Consider the following 25,362-nt stretch of genomic DNA (forward strand, 5'->3'; position numbering starts at 1 on the left):
GGACTTCTTTGAAGTTTTATCAAGAAGTGACTGGATACCTATGTGGCCTTTTTCAGGTAGTAGCTCATTAGAAATAACTGTATCGTCTGCAAGAAGTCTGAGGTTTGTTTGACATGTTATTAATATACAAAGTGAACAGCAAGAGTCAAAACACTTCTCTTGTGCATGCCTGAATTTATTTCTACATGTGTCAATTACGAACATGATCCTATTGGAGGTGGTATGCTCTTTCTTTTCTCCAGACTGTGGACTAACTTATTGACTCAATTACAGAGGGAACCACAATTTAGTGTGGACTCAAAACTGTTTAGTATTTTATCCATTCTCAGCAACTTTAGTTGTATACAAAAAAATAATCAGCAACCAGTTGCATAAAAGAAATTTAATTTCTTAACAGTTTCAATAGGTTATTGTGATGCGTACAATATTCTGAAAAAGCGCACTAAGTGTCCTAAGCTGGTTAACAAATTAAATGTCTTTTATGCAACTGGTTGCTGATTATTTCATCATATTGAAAACTATGGTACACCTTACTACATTTTACATACACAAAGAGGGAAAGTAGTGGCTGAAGTTATAGTTAGTGACGGTACAGACTCCTAAGAATGAAGTATCTGCAAACTATAAAACATTAGAAATTGTATGATGGTCAGCAGTTTTCATGTCATGACATACACCAAAATAACAATCCAAAACAAACTGCATAATGATAAAGAAAACAAATAAGAAAGGTTGCAGCAGATAAATGCATACTAACTGGAGGGCAAACAGCAGGTACTCAGCAACATCCTCGACATACCACTCAGGCAGAGCAGAAAAAACAGCTGGTGCACTACTGGGCAGCAGCTGCCCTGGTGGAGCAGCTGGGTCAGTCAGTGCACTCAACAGTAGCTCTGCCACAGATGAGTAGAATACTAATGAGCGACGCACAAGTGATTCGTCCAGTAGTCCAGTATCTGAACATGCTTTGCTTCGTGTCAACTTCTTCACCTGCTGCTTCCACCGACGCAGCAATTCTTTGTTGCGTGCAGCTGTTCCCAAATCACGCCACTGGGGCTCTGTCGCTTGCATCTCATCCACCTGGACAAACATGAACAGCCATACGTAAAAATTCTGTTACATGTCTGAGAAACAAACAGTAAAACCATAACAACTGCTTCCCTTTACAGTACATTTCAAAAGACAATTTTTTTCTCCTCTAAAGAGAAATCACTGGTTTTGAGTCACAAGCAATGTAAAACCTACTAATGTTTGAGCTAGAGAGCAAAGATGAGAACAGCTTTGGAAAAGAAATCACTTAAATATAAATTTGTAGAGAAGTACAACATCAAACTTCCCAATTTTCGGCCAGCCTAACATCTGTACAGCACCTCAATAAATAATCATTAAAGGTTATCTGGGACAATGTATTTCTCCAGCACAAAAGAAATGAGACTACCTGCATTGCTAAGGAACTATCTGTCACGAGCTATTATGTCGACAAAAGGCTGTAATTTTACATAGTTCATGAAAAAAATGAATGTAGATATTTTTGAACTCAACTGCATCCTACAGTGAAGGCAACCATCACTGAGTGTGAATATTTGGTAAGAACATGTATATGCAGCACCAGTTCCATTTCTTTTGTGTCAGCACACATGCATGATATTTTATGGCAGACAGTGTAATGTAGCAACGATTTTAGTTCTTTTGTGTCGGACCACATGCATGATATTTTATGGCAGAGAGTGTAATGTAGCAATGATCTTTTGCTATATTTTGCTTTACAAGTCAGTCACAAGCAGACTCAGGTATAAATTATGGAAACAATTCACTTGCATTTCACACCTGTGAGGCAATATGCAGTACTATGCATGCTCATGCCATCTTGTGAGAGGTAGCATGACTAGAAGATCTAACGGGTCACAATGAAAAATGTGGACACTGGTGATAATGGCTACAAAAACTCCAATCTGAATACGTTTAACTCTTCACTATAAATAAAATGAATATAAGGGTCAAGAAGAGTTTTAAATTTCTTTTCTTGTTAAGACTATGGTCAAAACAAATTGTCTTACATTGGTGAACGCTGAAATTTTGTGGGAATTACAGCATATATACACTTGGAACAAGAATTCAAAGACATTAACTGAAATGCTTTAAGTGGGTACGCACAGTCGGGGGGGATTAAAGAATGAAAAGTAGTTATTGCATTATACACTTCATGGTTGGAAGAAAAAAGTGAATTATTTACAAGGTTGATGTTGCCAGCAGAGAAAACCAGTTGAAATAACTACAAGATTAATGCAGAAAGCTATCTATCAAATAAGAAATTACTAAAATAACATGGTTTGCAGTTTTGTTCCTAGCTGTTTAAACCAAGAAGTTGAGTTACTAAAGTAACCAGGAAAATAATAATAATTACAGTGCTACCATTACATACAGGTTAGAGAAATCTAGGCAAATGTTTAGTGTTAACAGTAAATAAAGTTCAGTAATACCACAGTTAAGGGCAATAGAAGGATAATACGTGGAGGATCTAGTACAGAGACAATTATAGAGTTACAATTACAAGAACAGCATGTGAAGGCACATGTACAAAGATAGTTACAGGGTTTATACAATTTCAAGATAGTATTTTGAGTACAAGGGATTTTACACTAGATTAATATCAAACCAAGGAGAGAGATGTTAAGTTTTCACTTTGGCTCAGGTACTTTCACTTCATGTTAGTTAGTTATGTCATTCCAGCTGTGGTCTTGATAATTACTCTGTTACCCTGAGTCCACACATTCTGAAAGCCGAAATGCGATATGGCACTACTCAAAATCCTTAGATGTTTCTGTGTAAGATCTTCTCTCATTGTGAGCCCAGGCCTTGTTAATTTTTTTGTGTCTAAAGTACGGCAAGAGACAACTTGAAAATTACTGGACGAGGTTTCGTAACACCTGATAATCTTCATACCCCACGATGGCTCCTGTCAATGTCCACCTTGATTACTTCAATGTCCAATTTCTCATGTGCAGCCTATATAAGCAGGTAGCCAAAACTTACATGTTTTTCTCATATTCAGATACATTCTTTTTTAAAGTGCTAACTGCAGCAGTATCCGTCTCAAGCGTTTCATAATTTTTCTTAGGGATGCTGCAGTTACTGCACCTGATATTGCAGTAGCAATCAGATTGAGATTATCTGTATCATGAAGTGCTGTGTGTACTTCAGAGCAGATCCTTAATTTTGACTAAAATCTGTGAATCAAACTTAACACATGATAAAACTTCAGTTAACGGATCTAATAATGAATAAGAAAACAGGAATACAGGCAAGCTACTACAAACAAGATAGCGAACGGATTCTTGTAGCGTGTGGTATCTGTTATTTCGGGAACAGATACCACCTCCATATATAGTTAAAATATGGCTACCCGGCCGCTGACCTAGCAAATGCTATGCCCCAACTCGTACGGGACATGGTAGATTAATCTTCCACGAGTAATGAGTTTGATGGACAAAGATCTATTAGGCGCACTACAAAAGTAGTGGTGTGGACATGTTGGAAATGTGGGTCTCGTGGGGAGCGTGCGAGGGATAATTCCCTGCAGGTACGCTACCCTATGTGCCCTCAGTGGCTCAGATGGATAGAGCATCCACAATGTAAGCAGGAGATCCCAGGTTCGAGTCCCGGCCGGGGCACACATTTTCAACATGTCCCCAATTATGCATATCAACGCCTGTTTGCAGCTAGGGTGTCGATTTAATTATCATTTCAATTTGTTTGTAGGTTTTCCCAGTGAATATGCTGCTTGAGAGTCTCTCAGGCATGTAGCCGGATTGATTGATCATTGTTGAATGAATGACGGCATAATGTGCCATAATCATCAGGTTACCAGATGACGACACATTGCGCCATTGAAAATTTGTTGTGTAACGATCAGTCAATCCAGATGCATGCCTGAGAGTGGCATGGCACTTTGAAACATGTTCCTTTTTTTTAATTTTTTTTATCAACAATGAACTTTCTACACACAGCAGATGCAATGGAGCAACTCATTTCATATTTTAGTTGAGAAACATTTTCCCTGCTCCCCCACAGCTCCAGTTTCACGCTCATTGCCATATTTTCTGCACTTGTTGTTTTTCCTTGCTGGCAAGAGATATCATGGTAATGAGCGAGTCAAACATTGTTACCGTTATAGGTGGCACGCTTCTTGGGGAAGGGGTGGGAGGAATTCAAGTGGATTATATTGCCTCCTACTAACAAGCGTTCTAGCATGATTGACAGAGATAGTACGTTCAGGCATAGTCCACGATTAAGTCTTCAAATTCCAACAAGGTCAAGTGTGCCATCACATTTTATGCTATTTTTATCCCTTATAATAGAAATTCCACTTTTGCAAGTGATAAAACACAATTCAAGCCTGAAAACGAGAGCCACTGCACATGTACTCACTAATAACTCTACTACAAACACAAACGGCTGCTGCACAAAATTATACAGAAGAAACACGCGGAATTCACACATTTAATTGTAAAATTGTTTTATAAGAAAGATAACTGCCTTTTGCATGCCATACTCAATTTCAATGGTTGGTTTTACGACTGTGATAAGAATAGATGAATCTCACAACCTTAATAGGAAATATACAGTTACCAGTTTCTGCAGATCACGAAGAGCTCTAATGCGGCGCTGATACTTGTGGCATGTTGGAAGCAGGGCCAAGTGATGACAGTGGAGGGTCAGAAACCAGCACTGTGTTGGAAACTTTGGTTCTCGCCATTTATGAGTCAGTGATCGGTCTGGAAAAGTGTAAGCAGTTTAAAGACACAATTTTCACTGTTTGATCATTTATCAATCTTAATTTTACACAATAAGCTCTGAAGTGTTTTTCTTTCACATTAAATTTTAATGGTAGAATACAATATATCTGTTTCTACATCTTCATCTACACCTATACTCTGTAAACCACTGTGAGGTGCATGGCAGAGGGTATGTTCCATTGTGCCAGTTATTAGGGTGACTCCCTGTTCTATTCATGTATGGAGCACGCAAAGACCACAGTTTGACTGCCTCTGTGTGTGTGAAGCAATTATTCTAGTCGTATCCTTATGATCCCTACGTAAGCAATATGTAGAGGGTTGTAATGCACTTCTAGAGTAATCATTTAAAGCTGGTTCTTGAAACTTTGTTAACAAACTTTCCTGGGATAGTTTACATCCATGTTCAAGAGTCTTCCAGTTCAGTTCCTTCAGGATCTCCCAAGGATTAAACAAACCTATGAACATTCATGCTGTCCTCCTCTGTATACATTTGATACCCCTATTAGTCCTATTTGGTACAGGTCCCACACACTTCAGCAGTATTCTAGAATCAGTTGCATGAGCAATCTGTGAACAATCTCCTTAGTAGATTGACTGCACTTCCCCAGTATTCTACCAATAAACCAAAGTTTACCACTTGCTGTACCTGGTTCCTATAAAGTTAATGTGCGTATATAATACATAAATGACAAAGATAAATAGTTTGCATATTTTCATATAAAATATAACCAGAAAACCATTAAGTTACAAATAACAACTTCGTTCCTTAAGATGTAGCAAGAAAAATGTTTATGTTGTATCTTCATTAAGAATGATATGCCTATTGCGCCAACAGAAACCTACAGATCTGGATTATCTTCGTTAATTCTTTGTTTCAAAAGTTGTTGTTGTTGTGGTCTTCAGTCCTGAGACTGGTGTGATGCAGCTCGCCATGCTACTCTATCCTGTGCAAGCTTTTTCATCTCCCAGTACCTACTGCAACCTACATCCTTCTGAATCTGCTTAGTGTATTCATCTCTTGGTCTCCCTCTACGATTTTTACCCTCCACGCTGCCCTCCAATACTAAATTGGTGATCCCTTGATGCCTCAGAACATGTCCTACCAACCGATCCCTTCTTCTGGTCAAGTTGTGCCACAAACTTCTCTTCTCCCCAATCCTATTCAATACTTCCTCATTAGTTATGTGATCTACCCATCTAATCTTCAGCATTCTTCTGTAGCACCACATTTCGAAAGCTTCTATTCTCTTCTTGTCCAAACTATTTATCGTCCATGTTTCACTTCCATACATGGCTACACTCCATACGAATACTTTCAGAAATGACTTCCTGACACTTAAATCAATACTGGATGTTAACAAATTTCTCTTCTTCAGAAACGCTTTCCTTGCCATTGCCAGCCTATATTTTATATCCTCTCTACTTCGACCATCATCAGTTATTTTGCTCCCCAAATAGCAAAACTCCTTTACTACTTTAAGTGCCTCATTTCCTAATCTAATTCCCTCAGCATCACCCGACTTAATTAGACTACATTCCATTATCCTTGTTTTGCTTTTGTTGATGTTCATCTTATATCCTCCTTTCAAGACACTGTCCATTCCATTCAACTGCTCTTCCAAGTCCTTTGCTGTCTCTGACAGAATTACAATGTCATCGGCGAACCTCAAAGTTTTTATTTCTTCTCCATGAATTTTAATACCTACTCCGAATTTTTCTTTTGTTTCCTTTACTGCTTGCTCAATATACAGATTTTCAAAAGTAAGGAAATGGAAAACAATACATTTATACCCACTGAGATCATCCAGCCAACTTGTTGCCTCCTGTGATGTAAATTTTAACCTTGTTTCATTTTTTACATCAATTAGACTTGATGGGTGGAATGGGTAGAAGACATCTACTTTGTCCATTTTAATCTGTAACAACAGAAAAAAAAACAACAAATAATGAAGCTGAAGATTGATGATTAAACAAAAGAGTGTTAGCAAACTAAATCCACTCAGAGTGACAGATGAGCTCCTATTATCAACACAGTTTTTATAACTAAATAAGTTTTTCTCTGCTGGTGAATTAGAAAACATCCATCACAGCTGTAGCACCAGAACAGCATCATTTGTCAATTTACAATATTTTCCTCTTCATAGAGGATGGTGACCCTAAAACCTGTTTTAACTTCATTGAGTGTTCCAGTGACCACTTGAATTTTTGGTTTTAACAAATAATTTTGTGAAGTTTTGTTGGTATTGGTATTAGTTGTGGTTTAGTAGTATTAATAAAAGTAGTTGCTTTTATCAGTAGAGAGGGAATTTCGAGAACGCTATTGCTAGTTCTATAAATACTTCCACTGGTGTAACTGAACTTAGGTAACGTAGACGTATAGTTTTCTTTCAGTAACTGTAAAATTTTACCATGAGTGAGAAGTGTGGGCTCTGTCGTAGGTTTGTGAGTAATCAGTTACGGTATGGGATTTGTTCAAAGTATTTTCATTGGGGGGGAAATGCAATGGGGAAGCCAGTGGATATCCTAGTGAGATCCTCTCCTTGGAATGCAGAATCTGTAATAGAAATAAGTTGATAGAGGAGCAGGAGCATAAGACCTGTGCCCTTCAGCTGCAGTTACAACACGCACAGGAAGAACTAGATATGTTGAGGAGGATGAAGGGTGCTGGGGAATGGGAACTGATGGTTGGCAAGAAGGCAGCTAGGAGGAGGAGGAGGTATTCAGACAGTTATACTTTACGTATATGCAATAGATTTCAGCAACTGTCAGGGTTGAGTGGAGAGGAGCCCCTTGTAACTGTAGCTGTAGGTGTAGGAAATATGCAGAAGTCCTCAGCAGTTATGAGGCCTAGGTCAGTTACAAAGTCAAACAGAAAGAAGTAGATTCTGCTGTCAGATAGTTCGCACGGTAGAGGTGTGGGTCAGCAGCTGCAGGAAGTGTTGTGGAGTGAGTACCAGGTCACCAGCACCATGAACGCTAGTGCAGGGTTGGCTCAGGTGACTGACAGCATAGGAGAGTTATGTATGAATTTTACGAAGGAGGATCAGGTAGAGATAGTGGGTGGAGCAAGTAATAGTCTTGATAGGGATGGGGAATATGATGTAGGTGGTGATCTGGTAAAGATAGCTACTCAAACTGGTGGCACTAATGTGCATTTCATGCAACTGTTTCAGTGTCATGATCGGCCTCATCTTAATGCGGCTGTTAGGCGCTTTAATATGGGGCTGGAGAAGGCACTGATGGCAGAGGGTCTGGGCCACATTTCAGTGTTGCCAGCTGAGTCTATCAGTAGATCAGGTTTCACTAGGCATGGCCTGCACCTCAGTAGGTGTGGGAAGGGGAAGCTGGCAAAGTTCATAGGTGACAGTGCAGTGGGTGGAGGTGGAATCGCTCGTGGAAAAATTCCTGTAATAATTGGTGTTAGAGATGCACCGTTTTTAGACTGACGTCAGCTGATCGGTATATAGGGTGTATATGGGGACAAGGAAAAAAAATCCCGGATTTTTCCCTGTTAAAAGTACACTTTCTCCTGGGTGAAAATACACATTTTCCCAGTTTAAGTGACAGTAAACTTTCCCTCGGAACTGTAAAACCAATCACAGCACTTTAGTGAAATCGAGATTGCGATGCTTTTGTAAGCCAGTCATAGATCATATCACGTGATCTCACCAGCCGATGACAGCAGATCGTCAGAGGACAGGGGACGTGATGTAGTCAGCCAATAGCAACATCACTGTTATGAAGCGTTAGCACACAAATAGGAAAAATTAATGGTTTAAATTAATGTACATAGTGTAGCAACAAGAAAAGCTAAGCTTTTACGTATAGTATTTGTCTTCTTTGCATGTGTTATGCTTTAAGATACATCACGCAAATGTGCCAGCAAAATTTTAAATAATGATGTAAATGTCTGGTCTTTAAAGTGTTTAAGCTTTAAACGGGAGTCAAGTGTTCTGCGATTTAAGAAATTCAAAGGACATTCTCGTACGTAACATAATTCACCTTGCGCAAAATTAAATTTACTTTGAAAGAAATGCTTTTCAAACCATCATTCGCAATATTTTCCCGCGACCTGTTAGAATTCGTTTCACCAATTATCAGACAACACCAGAAAACAGGTGTTGCCCATGTGCAACTACGATGACGTAGGAAGCCCGCATGTATATAGCATTTACGGATCTTGCATAGCATTGAGAGATCGTAAATTACGTCGTAAGCGAAACAGGACATCACACGATACTCCGAAAACATTGGAATTTTGTAAACAATACTAAAATTCATAATTTGGCTTAAAGCGTGTCCAGATTTACAAAGATGTAAGCCCCAATCTGATATAAAGTTTCCGCGATGCAAATTTTCTTGGATTATGATGACGACGATGATTGGTTTATGGCACTCAACTGCAGGGTTACCAGCGCCTGTACAAATTCCCAACCTTCGCTCAGTTCAAACTCGCCACTTTCATGAATGATGATGAAATGATGAGGACAACACAAACACCCAGTCATCTTGCAGCAGGTGAAAATCCTTGACCCGCCGAGAATTGAACTCGGGACCCCGTGCTCAGGAAGAGAGAGTGCGACCGTGAGACCACGAGCTGCAGACAATTTTCTTGGAGTACCAGTACTGTATTGTCTCATGTTTGGTTATTTATTATGGCATAATACCATACGTGCTGGAAGATGAAAACGTGCATTTGAAATTTAGCAAAAAGTTTAAACTAGCCAATGGTGTGGAATGAAACACTTTGTTTCAAATAAATTTACTGCCTGTACAAAAAAAAACTAATAAAAGGCAAATTTCTTTAGCAAATCGACAAAAATAACTTCATTGTTCTGCAAGGTGATTAATGCTTGACTGCCAAAAACGTGGAAATAAAATAAAATCAGGAAACTAATAACATATTTTCGACTTCCTTAATTATGTGAAATATTTTAATTCGCTTGATAGCTGCCGGTCATAGAATTATATTTTGTTTTCATTTAACATGAGAGCTGTAAATAAAGAATAAATAGCAAAATCACTAAAAGGAGACTATTTCTCCTCCCCACTACAACCCAGACTGCTCTGTGCATGTGCGAATCTAGCAGCTTGGGTGCGCCAGAAAAATTTTTCCAGGCAGCATATGGCTGCTTGTTGGTACTGCTGATACAGCTAACACTCGTAACAGTCACACTTCAGGTAGGCAGAAGCGGTAGAAGGTACTGCTCACACGTGACTCAACAGCACACACACAAGAGCCCACTAGCAACTCTTCAAACTAACCTAATGTGAACAGCTGTGACGTCACGTCGTTGGAAGCAGTTTGTTGTTATGAAGAATTGCATAGTCTTCATACTATAGCCTTTGACACATTTCGTTGTTGGCAGACTCTTGTGTGTGCACTGTGTTTTGTTGTTGTAAATGGCGCATTTCCTTTTATTTTAATATTTTTGTCTTGTTTACATTTTATGGCAGCAGTATGGTTCTGCAGTGGTGGGATACAGTAAAATTCTTTGTCAGAGTATCATTTCTTACCAGTCAAAATTACAAAAATTTAACTGAAAACTGAAACAATGAAAAATTCCCGGAATTCTAACAAATTCCCGGGATTTTCCCAGTTTTCTCCCGGATGAAAAAATTCCTGGGTTTTTCCCAGATTTCCCGGTTGTCCCAGGGTGTATACACCCTGGTACACCTGTTTAAAGGAAGTCCCTCTAACTACAAACTCACCTTCAGAGGAAGTCACGTTTCCAAGTAGAGAAGGAATTAGCATAATTCATTAGAATATGAGAGGTATTAGAGATAAAGTTAGTGAACTGCTTATAGATGTTGAATCTGAAATTATTGGTATGTCGGAGCACCACTTAAATAATTTGACAAAATTTGACAATTCAGAGGCTTCCTTTACCAGGATACAGATTAGCTGGCTGTTTTTCAAGGAGTTCCTTGCGGAGTGGGGGAGTGACCATGTACATAAAAACCAATGTTCCATTGAAGTCCATGGACGTATCATGGCACTACACTGAACAGATATTTGAATGTTGTGCAGGGGCAGTTGAATTTAGGGAAACTAAACTTCTAATTTTTGTTGTTTATAGGTCCCCTAACTCTGACTTCAGAGCATTTCTGCTCAAGCTAGAGATGGTTCTTGATTCACTTTATAGGAAGTACCAGAAATTAATTATATTTATTAAAATTATATTAATACTGTCAGCTGCGCACGGACGTTAATATAGATCAACGGGGACAAGTGAAAATGTGTGCCCTGACCGGGACTCGAACCCGGGATCTCCTGCTTACATGGCAGAAGCTCTATCCATCTGAGCCACCGAGGGCACAGATGATAGTGCGACTGCAGGGACTATCTCGCCCCGCGATACTCACATTCTCACCTTGTATGTCCACACACCACATTCATAGTGTCCCACCCCAACACACTCATTACTCATGGAAGACATTCTTCCAAGTCCCGTAAGAGTTTGGGGAATATGTGTGCATCCGTACAGAAGGAGGAGGTCATGGCCGGTAATGCCAGAACTATATACTTATATGGATATCCATATAAGTATATATTAATTATATTTGGTGACTTCAATATTAATTCTGTATATGATTGTGCAAGAAAAATGATGTTGGCAGATCTCCTAAATTCATATGATCTGTTGCAGATTGTGTTTTTTTCCAACTAGGGTGCAGGGGAAGAGTAGCACAGCCATAGACAATATATTTTCATTCATTCTTCATTACTAGATGGGCATTCTGTTGGTAAAAGGGTGAATGGCCTTTCAGACTATGATGCACAAATTTTAATACTAAAAGGCTTTTGTACTCAAACAAATGTCACATCTAATTACAAACTAGGTAGGAAAGTTAATCCAACAGCAATAGAGAGTTTTTTTACACCTCATCAAGGAACAAGAGTGGCCGGATGTTTATAGTGCCAATAACATAGATAACAAATATAATGCTTTCCTTAACACATTTCTCATGCTCTTTGACAGTTGCTTTCCATTAGAATGTTCTAAATGGGGTACCAGCAGTAAAAGGCAGCCTGGGTGGCTGACTAGTGGGATAAGGATATCACATAGAACAAAGAGGGGAATTATTTCACAATGTTAGAAGTAGTCACAATCAACAGTACTGCAAGAAGCCTAAAAATGTTATTAGGATGGCAAAGGGTATGTGGTATGCAAATATAATAGCTAATTCACAGAATAAAATTAAAACCACATGACAAGTTGTGATGGAAGTGTCTGGTCAGCAGCACAAGGTCAACGATATAAAGTCAGTTCATAGTAAAAATATTTCTGTTACTTATAAATCCGATATATGTACAGTATTAAAGAATCATTTTCTCAACACTGCTAGTGAATTAAACAAAAATTTAGTTTCTACAGGGAATGCCTTTCTGAGATTGATGTCTGAAATACTCCTCTGTGATACAGACAAGGGGGAGATTGAGTCAATAATTAAATCACCGAAGACTAAGGACTCTCATGGATATGACGGAGTGCCTAGCAGAATATTAAAGTACTGTGCTGCACACGTTAGCTCTGTATTTAGCCATATTTGTAATTTTTCCTTTAGGAATGGTCAGTTTCCCGAATGATTAAAGTACTCAGTAGTAAAGTCGTTTTATAAAAAGAGAGGAAGGGATAATGAAGACAATTTTAGACCTAATTCTATGCCATCAGTGTTTGCTAAAGGTATCGAAAAGTCTGTGTATGTAAGGATAATTGCTCATTTTATATCACACAATTTGTTATCAAACGTACAGTTTGGCTTTAACAACTGAAAATGCTAGATTCTCTTTTCTCTGTGAGGTACTGGATGGGTTAAACAAAAGGTTTTGAATGCTAGGCATATTTTTTTTATTTAACTAAGGCGTTTGATAGTGTTGATCACAAAATATTGCTCCAGAAGCTAGAAGTTGGAATACGGGGAGTAGCTCACAACTGGTTCACCTCTTACTTCAAGAGCAAACAGCTAAAGGTCATTCTCCACAGTATTGAGAATGGCTGTGATGTGGGGTCTGAGGAGGGTATGGTCAAATGGGAGGTGGCGGTGAGGGGGGGGGGGGGGGGGGGGGCAGGAATCAGTGTTGGGGCCACTCCTATTCCTTAGTTATATAAATGATATGCCCTCTAGTTTTACGGCTAACTCTAAAATATTTCTGTTTGCTGATGACACTAGCTTGGTAGTAAAGGATGTTGTATACGACACTTGCTCAGTTTCAAATAGCGTAGTTCATGAAAGAAGTTCATGGCATGCAGAAAATAAACTAATGCTAAAACACAGTAAGACTCAGTTTTTACAGTTCCTAACACACAATTCAACAACACCTGACATTTTAATTTCACAGAATGGGCATATGCTTAATGAAACTGAACAGTTCAAATTTCTAGGTGTTCAGATAGAGAGTTAGCTGTCATGAAAAGCCCGCATTCAGGATTTTGTTCGAAGACTTAATGCTGCCATTTTTACTATTCGAACTGTATCAGAAATAAGTGATCATTTGACATGAAAATTAGTCTACTTTGCTTATTTTTATTCGCTTATGTCATATGGTGTTATATTTTGGGGTAACTCTTCGCATTCTAAAAGGATATTTTTGGCTCAGAAACGGTCGGTTTGGGCAATAAGTGGTGTAAGTTCGTGAGCCACTTGCCGACCCCTGTTCGCTAGTCTGGATATTCTGACATTGGCCTCTAAATATATTTATTCTTTACTGTCATTTCTTGTTAGCAATATTAGCTTATTCTCAAGAATAAACAGCTTTCATTCAGTTAATACTTGGTAGAAATCAGACCCCCATTTGGATCGGACTTCTTTAACTCTTGTGCAGGAAGGTGTGCAGTATACTGTTGCACCCATTTTCAAAAAGCTACCACAATAATTCAAAAATCTTAGCAGTAATCCACGTGCTTTCAAATTGAAACTGAAGAGTTTCCTCATGGGTCACTCCTTCTATTCTGTCAATGAGTTCCTTGAAAAATAAAGCTGATTCTTATTGTATTATTGATTGTGTTTACTTAAACTTATTGCTTGACTTCTTCAGGTTCATAATCATTTTATTTTTAGCTGTCATTACTTTTATGTTGTAATTTCATGTACTGACACGTTCCATGAATATTGGAGATTTGCTTCTCAATTTGATCCTACAGAACTTGACGTGAAAATAAAATAAAAAATAACTACATAAATAACTTAGATGTATTCAAAAAATGGAAACTCCAAGTTGGAATATCAACAATATTATGAAAAGGACAAATTGCTGCTCACTGTAAAGATGCAAAGTCAAAATTCAAGCAGTAAAAAATAAAATAAATAGAATAAAATAAAATAAATTCACAGAGCTCAGCATTTAAGGCAGTAATGGCACAGGGGCATTTATTGCAATGTTCTGCCCTCTTCTGGTAAGTAAGTGAACTATTTGGTTAATCTCTTAAAGAAAAATATCATTCACCTTGAGACACAGAAGTGGAATGGTTTCACTTGCTACAATTCTACTATTTACATATTTTTTTCTGTTACCTATTACACATGTAATGCACTACAATATGTTCCTGAAATTGCTAAATTAATAGTCATGGCGTATTTGACAAAACTTTATTATTCACCAGATAATTATCAGACTGTTGATGCCAATAGTGTGTGTAGATTATACAGATATATTTAAAGAAATATTCTAAATTTAGTATTCCGGTAAAGCAAATGTACCTCATAATTCGAACCCCCTTAGAATTGTTTATTTCAAGATTGACATACCTTATTAGAAGCACCGCACTTTTCCCTTTTAAACAAATTCTTTACTTTTTTCGGAAAACCAGACATTTCAAAAGTTATTTGTAGTCGAAAGTTTCATATTCCAGAAGGTGTGAATCTGAACATATGTTTATTCCACAACCCTAGTGTTACAGTGTACTAGCAACGAATTTGCTGTTTCCAAAATTGTATACTTTCCTAGAACAACATATTTTATCAACTATTCAAATTACAAAAAATTAACTTTCTGGAAAATTCTTGATAACCTTGTAAAAAGCAAATATACAGAAAAACTTTCACATCATAAAATAGTGCGTATCAATTTGCCATTTTCTGATTATACCGCTTACAGTTAATTAAGGTAACTTCACCAGCTATTTTATTCATGTATATTTTGTTTTCTTCAGCCTTTTGTGTTCACATGTAAAATGTAACAACTTAGTGTTTTAATATTTCGTCATTTCAGCACTATGTGCATCTTTATGTAGGGGTCATGCATAATGCCTCAGCCAGTCAGGGGCAAGCATCTGATATGTAAACATTTATGTAAGTTAGTTGTGGGCAAGCACTCAACCAGTTCACACAATATGTTCAGTTTACATCATGCAATTTTCAGTCAGTCATCACGCATCATTCAATACATAATCATCATGTTGCTCATTTTTTGCCACTTGTGAATTTTGTGAAACCACTCATAATCTGTGTAGCTTATTGATCTGTGCTGAGCATCTATACTAATAGAACACAAAAGAAGCAGATCATCATGAGTTTAATAACAATAAATGTGAATGAATGAAAAATGAAATTTGTGTTTCATCATGATTAACAATGTAAATCACCTAATAATCATCTGAAGAGGATTGGATTGTTAAAATTCCACAAGACTAATAAGTCATCAAACAGGTCAGTAACACTTCAACTTGTTTTATCAAGCAAGGGGGCACAGTGGTTAGCACACTAGATCCATTTTTAAAAGGATAATGATTCACGTCTGTGTTCAGCCATTAAGTTTAGGTTTTCTGTGATTTCCCTAAACCATTCTGGGAAATTACTGGGATGCTTCCGTTGAAAGGGTATGGCTAATTTCCTTCTCTATCCTTGCCACAACCCGAACTTGTTCTTTGTCTCCACTAACCTCGTGTTGACATGACCTTAAACCCTAATATTCCTTCTTTCTTTCTTTCAACCTGTTTGTGCTTCTTTCAACCTGTTTGTGCTTATTTCAACCAATATGGAGGTGTAGTGTTTGTAGGAAGAGTGTGTTTGATAGAATTTAATTCATTTTTTACATTTATAATGGAGGATTTAGAAGAGAGTGAAATTCTGAGTATTCTAGATGAATTGCCTGATGATCCCGGCTCAAATAGTGAGTTGGATGATATTGATTTGAATACCGATTTAGAAAGTTTTGAAGATATAGGTAATTAAAATTCTGCCAATTCTGTGGCCCATGTTATTTGTAAAGCTTATTTCCTTATTGTTTCAAACAGCTGAAGACTATGATGAGGCCAAAATGATGCAGACTTCTCCTTCAACAGCTGCACTGCAGAAAAAAATTTAGAAAATATTACACAAGATCCTCCTCTCATTGAACCTGGATGGGGTGCCATGTATGCACTGCACTCCTTCCCGTTTTCCAAGAAACACTTGTATTGTATTGTATGTTAACCAGGGGCCTAGAAATAACCGAGAGGCTCCGTCCCCGCCACAGCTGCAGTGGTCCACAACCCCACGCCGACTACGGCATTCCACTGCACCCCTCCGCCGCCCCACACCGAACCACTCTTTCAGGGTCATTGTGCAATTCGGCCCCCCGGTGGATTTACATAGCATGTAACATGAAGGCTGCTTGGGGATAGAGGCACACGGTCCCTGCCTTGCACACAGACTAGTATCAAAGGATGAGCAGCATATGGAAGAAACAACAACGCATAATTTCTACGAACGCCAAAGTTACACAAGAAGGTAATTATCATTTTCGTATATTTTTCAGTCAATAATGAAATTGTATTGTGACAAATTGAACAACATTGCTATAAAATGCTACAACAAACAATATTGTTTACTAACTAAGTTTAGCACTGACTGAATCTAAGTTGACTTCTACTGATTCTACCACTCCCTGCAGCCACCATGAAACATGCCATGTTGCTGTGCAAATGTGGGCACGATGACAATGAAACCTTTGGTTGAATAAGGTCAGCCACACCATCTAGTTGCAGTATGATCATTCTTTACCCCCTCTCACTGTACACCACATCCTTTTCATTTCCACATCACCCTCCTGAGCAAAGATCACTGTTCACACCAATCAGGTGACAGTGGTGGAAGACTACAGTGCTGGCGGCTCTGTGTGTGCATGTGCCACATCTAGTGTATTGGTTTATTGCTCTACCTAATGTCCCCTCAATTTGACAGGTTTCACATCAACGAAGTTGTTGATATTATGATTTCATTTTATCAATTCATAAACATTGATCAAAACATGCATTCATGTTTATCCTTCATCTTACCATTCATTAGGTATTCTGAATAACAATAACACTACTCACCACTCAATAAATATCCCAATTATAACAATTAAAAAGTCAATAATGATAAAGTGTTTCCAAAAGCAGCATAGCTGTATGAAGGTGCTTTATTTGCAGCTACCGGTTTGATGTCAGTTTAGATTCATCTTCAGGTTTATAATAATTATATTTCCGTAATGTAAATGGGCAATTACAGAGTCCTGGTTTCATGAAATCATCCACATCAAGAGTCAAACCCCAATGGTGGGTAACCATAATAAAATTGAGTACACCAAAAGATGCTAGTCGAAATGCGCACAGCATCACTGCTGAATGAGACAGGACAGATAACATCCTGTAGAACATATTATAGGGTCCAGTAGACACCAACTGTATAGAAACCAATGGAGTAAAATTTAAAATCCAGTATGATGTGTGTACATTGCCATATTGCTAATAGGTCTATGTGGTGTAAGCAGCCTGCGGTGGCTAGCATTCTGGTCTCAGTTGCCAGAGTTGGCTGTCATGTGCGTAGGATGTACCTGCTTGTGTGAATGCATGCATGGTGTGTGTTTCTACTCCTTTTGCTGACAAAGGCTGTGGCTGAAACCTTATGTGTAAGTGTCTTTTAATTGTGCCTGTCCGCAAACTTAACATGTCATCTTTACAGTAAGTGGCAATCTTATCTTCTTCTATGACGTTAATAATTCTAGTCAGCTTTGCTAATAATCTGTACAGCTACCGTAATACAACTGGTGAAATATTCTGCTTCATATATGTTCAGCAGACATTCCTTACAACTGTAATAAGCTGCCAAATGAGTAATGATGTTTTGTAGTACTGCTCTGAAGAAAAAAAAAAAATCAGTTTGCGCTGTTACATTATAGAGACAACTGTACTATTAATTATATGTTGATATACAAACATTAGCTATTTGAGGTACCGTAATAATGAGAGGTAATTTTATGGTGTCACTCTCACCTTTAGAGCAAGCATCTGCAAAACAGAAAGTAGGTTGAGCATGAAACCATCTCCAGCAAGCATGCGTTCATCTGCGTGTATCTGAGCTCTTTTCTCATTGGTCCGCAACAAGGTTGATATATATGACAGTGTAGGTTCACGAGAACTGTTGTTTACAAGTATATCATGGAATACCTTATGCAATATGACCTGTAATCAAAAAAATAATGGTTATATTTTCAAACTGAAAATGGTAAATAATGTTACAAAAGAAAGGCAGACATAACATTTGATACGATTGCTATTACACTATCTGAAATAATATACATAATAATGAAATGGGTGGTGAGGATGTAACACACTTAAGGCCAAATTCAGTTTTGTCAGAAGAAGAAGAAGAAGAAGAAAATGAAATGGTACATTTAGAGGAAAGCAGTAATATCACAAACTGGAACACCATTTCAATTACAAATTATTACAGAGTTCATAATGCTAAACCACCACTGCCTATGTTGATTGAAGCACATAAAGCAAAAGGCCCCACTGTAATACAGCATGGGTTACAGTATCTAAATTTGCTAGACCATGCACAAGTAATGTGATAAAAGGTGCATGGAAATTGTTCGTATGCATTCTGGTAAATGATGGAGATTATTTGAAATCAACAGTGGACAGTTAGAAAATGATACACTCTTAAAAAGACATTGCAGAAAATTCTGTAAACTCTACAGCATTGAGAGTATTTTGTTTTTCATACTTCCTGTCATTGAAAGGCAGCAGCGCAGTGTGGGAGGGATCAAATAGTGGGTTGATAACTACTTATTTAAGATTTAGATGACTTACAAAATTTATCAAAAAGTCAGGAAACCAAATAAAGATCATAATAAAAGGAGGGGGGGGGGGCGGCGGCAAGAGCAGATAACCTACTCTATGATGCTAACCACGCAATGGACTGCAAGAGCAGTCCATCAAATCATCTACAGAGACTGTATTGGACCTAAAGCTCCAATGGCCATGAAGATCAACAAGTGCCCATCTGCAAGTAGACACGTCATCTTTATGGTCGGTAACAATCTATCCTTTCCATATTGTTGGTATTGCAACCTGGGTTTTCCACTGTTTAAATAAAAGTCTTTGAGATACAACACTTCCATCTATTAATCACCTAGTTTATCTGGCCTACACCTTCTATTCCAGCCTTTAACAATCCTGCTGTGTGCCCAGGAGATTTTAACAGTCACTGTCAGCTGGGGATATTCTGATGATGATGAAATGTATGGAAAATATGGACCTTCATTTAGGGTCGAATGCAAGGAGAAAAAACTTTCCACTCTGTTCCCCAGAAAAGTGATACAGATCCTGAACTATGCATAGTTATCATAGAAACAACTCAGATTACAATGTCAAACAATGGAAAATCCTGGATGGAATGCAACAATACTATGAGAAGGAAAGTTGCTACTCACTATATAGTAGAGATGTTGAGTCACAGATAAGCTCTACAAAAAGACTCTCACAATTAAAGATTTTGACCGTTAAAGCCTTCATCAACAATCAACACACATACACAAACGCGCACACGCACACATGCAAACGCAACTCACACACACAACTGCAGTCTCAGGCAACAATGAGTGTGGTTTTCAGTTGCCTGACTCCAGACTTGTGTGTGGGTTGAGAGAGAGAGAGAGAGAGAGAGAGAGAGAGAGAGAGAGTGTGTGTGTGTGTGTGTGTGTGTGTGTGTGTGTCGTTGACGAAGGCCTTAATGGCCGAAAGCTTTAATTGTGAGAGTCTTTTTGTTGTGCCTATCTGTGATGCAGCATCTCCACTATATGGTGAATAATATTATCAGATTGCAATGTTTAGTTCAGGAAAAGTGTCACCAAATTTAGGGAAAGTGCCACCAAATTACCCACACAGCCAACACTGATCAACCACTGTAAATATTGGATTTCAGCTGCCAGTAATTAGAACAGTCTTGAAAGCATGCTTGAACTTCTGAAACAAAAACAAAGGTTCACTCACACCTATGCTGGGTTCAATCCTATACAGAAAACTACTGATGTTTCTTGAGGGTAGTTGCAAATCCTAGCATACTTTGTGGGTTCCTGTGCTGAAGTGCTGAGACAGAGAATCTTTATCACGAATATTAGAGAATGGGAAATCATCACTAAGGCTACCACTGCTATAGTTAACTAACATGCAACCCATTAGAGCAGATAAACTGCATCCATTCAAGTATGAAAGGATAGTCCCCAATGAGAGCCTTGGAGATGCAACCTCTATCCTGAACAGCCATCCATAAATAACCCCATCGCAAGTAGCAAAGCAGATAGAACAATGCCCAAAATAAATCCCAGCTGATCAAGGATGTACAAAAACTGTCTAAGAAAAACTGAGAATAGACACTCTTATTGAAAACCCTAATTTGTTTGCTGCCTTTACTAAAGAACAATGAAACAGGCTGCAATTTAATTGAAAATGGGGATGGCAGCCAAACTGGATAATTTTTCCTGAATTTATAAAACCTGGGATACCCCAATAGAGACTTGTTTGATCATTTCGATGAAGGTATTCTAAGAATGGGATGATGCCCAGCGAGTTTAAAATAGTTGAAACTAGTATCTTACTAAACCCAAGGAAACACAGTAAAGATCCAACACTTACCACCATACAGCTCGAGAACAATGTTATTCCTCTTGAACAAGTTGACATTATAACTAACCGCAGTTACTGCAAACAAGTCTAACTTTGACATCAAATGTTGGATCAGTATTCCAAACAGGTCTGAAATCAGGAGTTGTGTTCATGGACTCTACTGCTGCTTATGACAGTGTATGGCTATATGGACCCATGCTGCAGCTAACAAAAATGATTCCTTCTTCAAAGCTTAGCAGGCTCATGAAGAACATGATAATAAATCGATATTATGAAAATGATAGATGGCTACTCACCATAACAATGACATGGTGAATTCCAGGCAGGTTCAACCAAAAAACAATTAGACACTTAGCTTCCAGCTAAAGCCTTTTTTTGGAAAAGAAAGGAAAACACACATACATTCTCACAGGAAGTTGTGCATGAGGCATGACTGCTTGTCTGAATGTGTGTTTTCTTTTCTTTCCTGAAGACGGTTTTGGCCAAAAGCTAAGTGCGTAATAGTCCTTTCATTGTGGCTGTATGCAAATTAATGTGTCATCTTTATGGTGAGTAGCGATCTATCCTTTTCACTATACTGGCGATACCCCAAACTGGACTTCCCATTGTTTAATAAATCAACTCTCTACACTCACCATAGCCATTCAGTTAATCTTTGTATAAAAAAGGGCTACCACAATCCTCAGTATTAGTTTTTCTTCTACTTACCTTGCATCTTTGACATGTTAGTAATGAAGGCAAAAAATTCTGCTACACCAATGATATGGTAGAAGCCAAACAAATGAAAAATCTAAATGAAAGAAGACATTCTGGTAGTAGATTTGAAACAGTGAATGCCATCAATGTCGTCAACTCTCAAACAAATTGAAACTGGAGTTGCAGCAAAGTAAATAGGAAAATACATATCTGGCACATTGGTTTGCCTATTCATTAGCCAGAAATTTTTACATAGAAACAATGTTGGAATGGAGAATAAAGAGATACGCAGGAAAGCCATTGCAGACAGTGTGATCACTAAGATCTAACAGGCTAGAGAAATTAATGTGGTTGAGAGTTCTAACAATGATTCACTCATTCATTTATGAGATCTGGTCAAACAATTCCGGAACTTTGTCCAAAAAAATTTTCAGCACTTGCCTTCTACTTGCTTTGTATGGACTCCTTCTGAATATTCTCCTCCACAATTGATACACCACTCCCAATGCAGTTTCCACTTATGGAAACCATCTTGCTACAACTCTTGCTGGATCGCACGAAGTGCTGTCTGCAAATTTTCTTGTATCTCATCTATCTTTGAAAAATCTTTGTCCATTCAACAAAGTTTTCAACTTTGGAAACAAAAAGAAGTCCACAGGTGTCAGGTCTGGAAAGTACAGAGGATGAGGTAGCACACCAATTTGGTTTTTGTGCAATAGTCATGCACCAATAGGAATGAATGTATGGGTGCGTTATCATGATTCAAGAGCCATGAATTGCATCGCCACATTCCAGGCCGTTTCTGTCTCACATTTACTTGCAGGCATCACAATATGTGCTGATAGTACCATCGATTAATGGTTTCTTCCTGTGACACAAATTCATGATGAACTAAGCCTTCGAAGTCAAAGGAAACTATCAGTATGTCTGACATTTGAACTGACAAGCTTTTTTTGGTCTTTGAGAACCTTTTCCATCCTATTGTGAAGACAGGATCTTGGTCTCAAGATCACAATGGTAGATTCATGTCTCATCACTAGTTGTGATTCTCTTTAGTAACATCTCATTCTCATTTACATGATCAAAAAGCTCTTCACAGATTGTAAGGTGAATGTCTTTCTGGCCTTGACTCCAACCATGGGATGAACTTGGCGGCAACACGATGCATTCCAGGATGCTGTGTCAGGATTAGATGACATGATCTAATTGACATGTTACGTTCTTCTGCAATCTCTCAGATAGTCACTCTCTGATTGGCATGCACAATTTCATTGCCCTGACATGAGCATCGCCAGTAGACGACGAAGGTTGTTCTGGACGAGGGTCATTTATAACTTTCGTCTGGCCATTTTTAAATCATGTGAACCATTTGTAGTACTGAATTTGGTACAAGCACTCATCACCATATGCTTCCTGCATCATTTGGTGTGTCTCTGTAAAGATTTTCTTGAGTTTCATGCAAAATTTAATGCAGACATGTTGCTGTAACTCGGCCATCTCAAAATTTGCAAACTGTACGATACAACAGTCTACTCCATACAGCACTGAACAATAACTAACAGATGCACAACAATGAAACTTCCGGCAGTTACACATTAAACGCCGGCATGTGTAGGGACACCGACCACATTTTGTTGCAACACACTCTGCTGCAAAATTACGAATATTCCGCGATTTTTTGAACAGACCGCATACCTAAAGTATTTTAGATAACTATCACAAATCTACACACACATTGGGAAAGGCTTTAGATTTCTATAAAAAATCCAAACACGCAATGGGAAAGGCGGATAAGTATTTGAATCTCACAATCACTAAATGAAAAACTAAAACTCTGGTGATTCAATATGTTACTCAGTCATGAAAAAATTATGTAATGATAACGAGTTACTCTGTGAAGGATAAAAGGTGTAGAAGAGAGAGCAAATTCAATAATAATGTAATAATGTTGACATGCAAAAGGAACAACTTGGTGGTTCCTCTAACACCATGAAATGGGAATAAATGATGAACAGTTTTCCATTGTTTCACATTCTCTCTCTCTCTCTCTCTCTCTCTCTCTCTCTCTCTCTCTCTCTCTCTCTCTCTCATGAATGGACACAATCAGTAAACAGCATTGATTATTCACAATTCTATTCAGTCTAGTACGTGACAAATCTACAGCTATACTCTGCAAACCACCATTAAGGGCATGGCAGAGGGTACATCCCATTATACCAGTTATAGGGCTGCTCCACACTTGGAGTCTGGGAAAAGTGATTGAATGCTTCTGTGTGTGCTTTAATTATTTTAATGTTATCCTCGTAATCCCTACATGAGCAATATGAAGGGGATTGTAGTATATTGCTAGAGTCATCATTTAAAGCCGATTCTTGAAAGTTAGTTACTAGAATTTCTTGGGATAGTTTACGCCTATCTTTACAAGTTTACCAGTTCAGTTTCTTGAATATCTTTGAGACACTCTCACATGGATCAAACAAACCTGTGACAATTTGAGCTACCCTCCTCTGCATACATCCAATATCCCCTGTTAATCCTATTTGGTATGGGACACACACACTTGAGCAATGTTCTAGAATGTCTCATAGAAGTGATTTGTAAGCAATCTCCTTTGTAGATTGATTGCACTTGCCCGGTATTCAACCAATAAACCACAGTCTAGCACCTGCTTTACCCACAACTAAGCCTATGTGATCATTCCATTTCATACCCCTACAAAGTGTTATGTCCAGGTATTTGCACGAGTTGGCCAACTCCAAATGTGACTCTCTGATACAATAATAATAGGATGCTAAGTTTTTTCATTTTGTTAAACGCACAACTTTAAATTTCTAAAGATTTAAAGAATGTTGCCTATCTTTGCACCACTTTGAAATCTTATCAAGATCTGATTGAAAATTTATGCAGCTTCTTTCAGATGGTACGTCACCACAGATAACTGCATCATCTGCAAAAAAGTCTGAAGTTACTATTAATATAGTCTGCAAGATCATTGATACACAACATGAACAGCAAGGGTCTTAACACACTTCCTTGGGGGATACCCGAAGTTACTCCTAGACCAGGCTGTTCCAGCTCGTCGGCTCCGTTGTGAGCTGCAGAGCGCTCCCTGCTCCAGGGAGCCGTGTCGCTCGCTGTAACCAGTCAAGTAGGCCGGCACGCGGCACGGCTGGCTGAGGCAGGCAGCAAGACAAGCATTTTGATGTGCCAGCTGCGTCTTACAAGATCGACAACCTCATACTCTTAGCTGCTAAGACGTGGTGACATGCTACACCAGGAAATACGATGTTCAGGAAATAAATAAGAAACAACTATTTTACAAGAAATTGCATACTAACTTTATTGGGTCTCTGTAGCTTGACATTTTCTTTTCATTACAAGATCGGAAATATCAGGCGTCAAAGTGTTCGCAGAGTTAATGCGGAGGATGGCCTTCATTGTTGCATCCTGAAGAAACGATCGTTCCTCACTTTTTACTCTTTTCATTACTGAGAAAAGCTGCTCACAACAATACGTAGATCCAAACATGCACATGATCTGAGCGGCATTGTTGTGAAGCTTGGGAAATGTTTTTTGCTGTAATAAATGATACCATCGTGACAAATCCAACGTGTTGTAGTACCTCTCTTTCAACAAAGTTGAATTTTGCAAATCAATTATCTCCAATTGAAGTGACGGTGACAAGTCATTGGGGGAAACTGAAAGAGGAGTGCTGAACACCTTAAGTTCCATTTCCAAACTAGTGAGGTCTCGGAATCGTGTTTCAAACGAGGTGATGAGCTGCTTTAACTTTGCTTGGTAATTGCCGAAAGTAGTACCTTCAGGTAGTTCTAAAGAAGCAAGACGACTGAAGAACGTTAAATGTCCATTACTCATCTGCCTCTCAAATAAACGTAACTTTTCCATGAACGCTTTGATCTGGTCGTGCATGTCAACGATTAGCTGCCCTTTGCCCTGCAGTGACAGATTTTAATTATTCAGATGCATAGTTATAT

At 38.4% G+C, this 25,362-nt stretch overlaps 1 protein-coding gene and 1 non-coding gene across 3 annotated transcripts in view; both read right to left on the minus strand.

Annotated features, from left to right (window-relative positions):
• Positions 1 to 25,362, minus strand: part of LOC124777944 (ubiquitin conjugation factor E4 B) — a 297,870-nt gene that overhangs the window by 161,471 nt on the left and 111,037 nt on the right. For both annotated transcript variants that reach the window (XR_007015809.1, XM_047253495.1), the window contains exons 10-13: positions 18,035 to 18,223; positions 6,592 to 6,712; positions 4,630 to 4,775; positions 758 to 1,080 (exon numbers count right to left, since the gene is read on the minus strand). Coding sequence is in view for 1 of the 2 variants with exons in the window: in XM_047253495.1 (XP_047109451.1) it covers positions 758 to 1,080; positions 4,630 to 4,775; positions 6,592 to 6,712; positions 18,035 to 18,223 (779 nt within the window). In the remaining variant the exon portion in view is untranslated. The remainder of the gene's footprint in view (positions 1 to 757; positions 1,081 to 4,629; positions 4,776 to 6,591; positions 6,713 to 18,034; positions 18,224 to 25,362) is intronic.
• On the minus strand, positions 11,040 to 11,114 carry Trnat-ugu. Its single transcript has one exon. It is a non-coding gene; the product is annotated as a tRNA-Thr (tRNA).

This window comes from Schistocerca piceifrons, chromosome 2 (genome assembly GCF_021461385.2).
Source record: "Schistocerca piceifrons isolate TAMUIC-IGC-003096 chromosome 2, iqSchPice1.1, whole genome shotgun sequence".
Lineage (NCBI taxonomy): Eukaryota > Metazoa > Arthropoda > Insecta > Orthoptera > Acrididae > Schistocerca > Schistocerca piceifrons.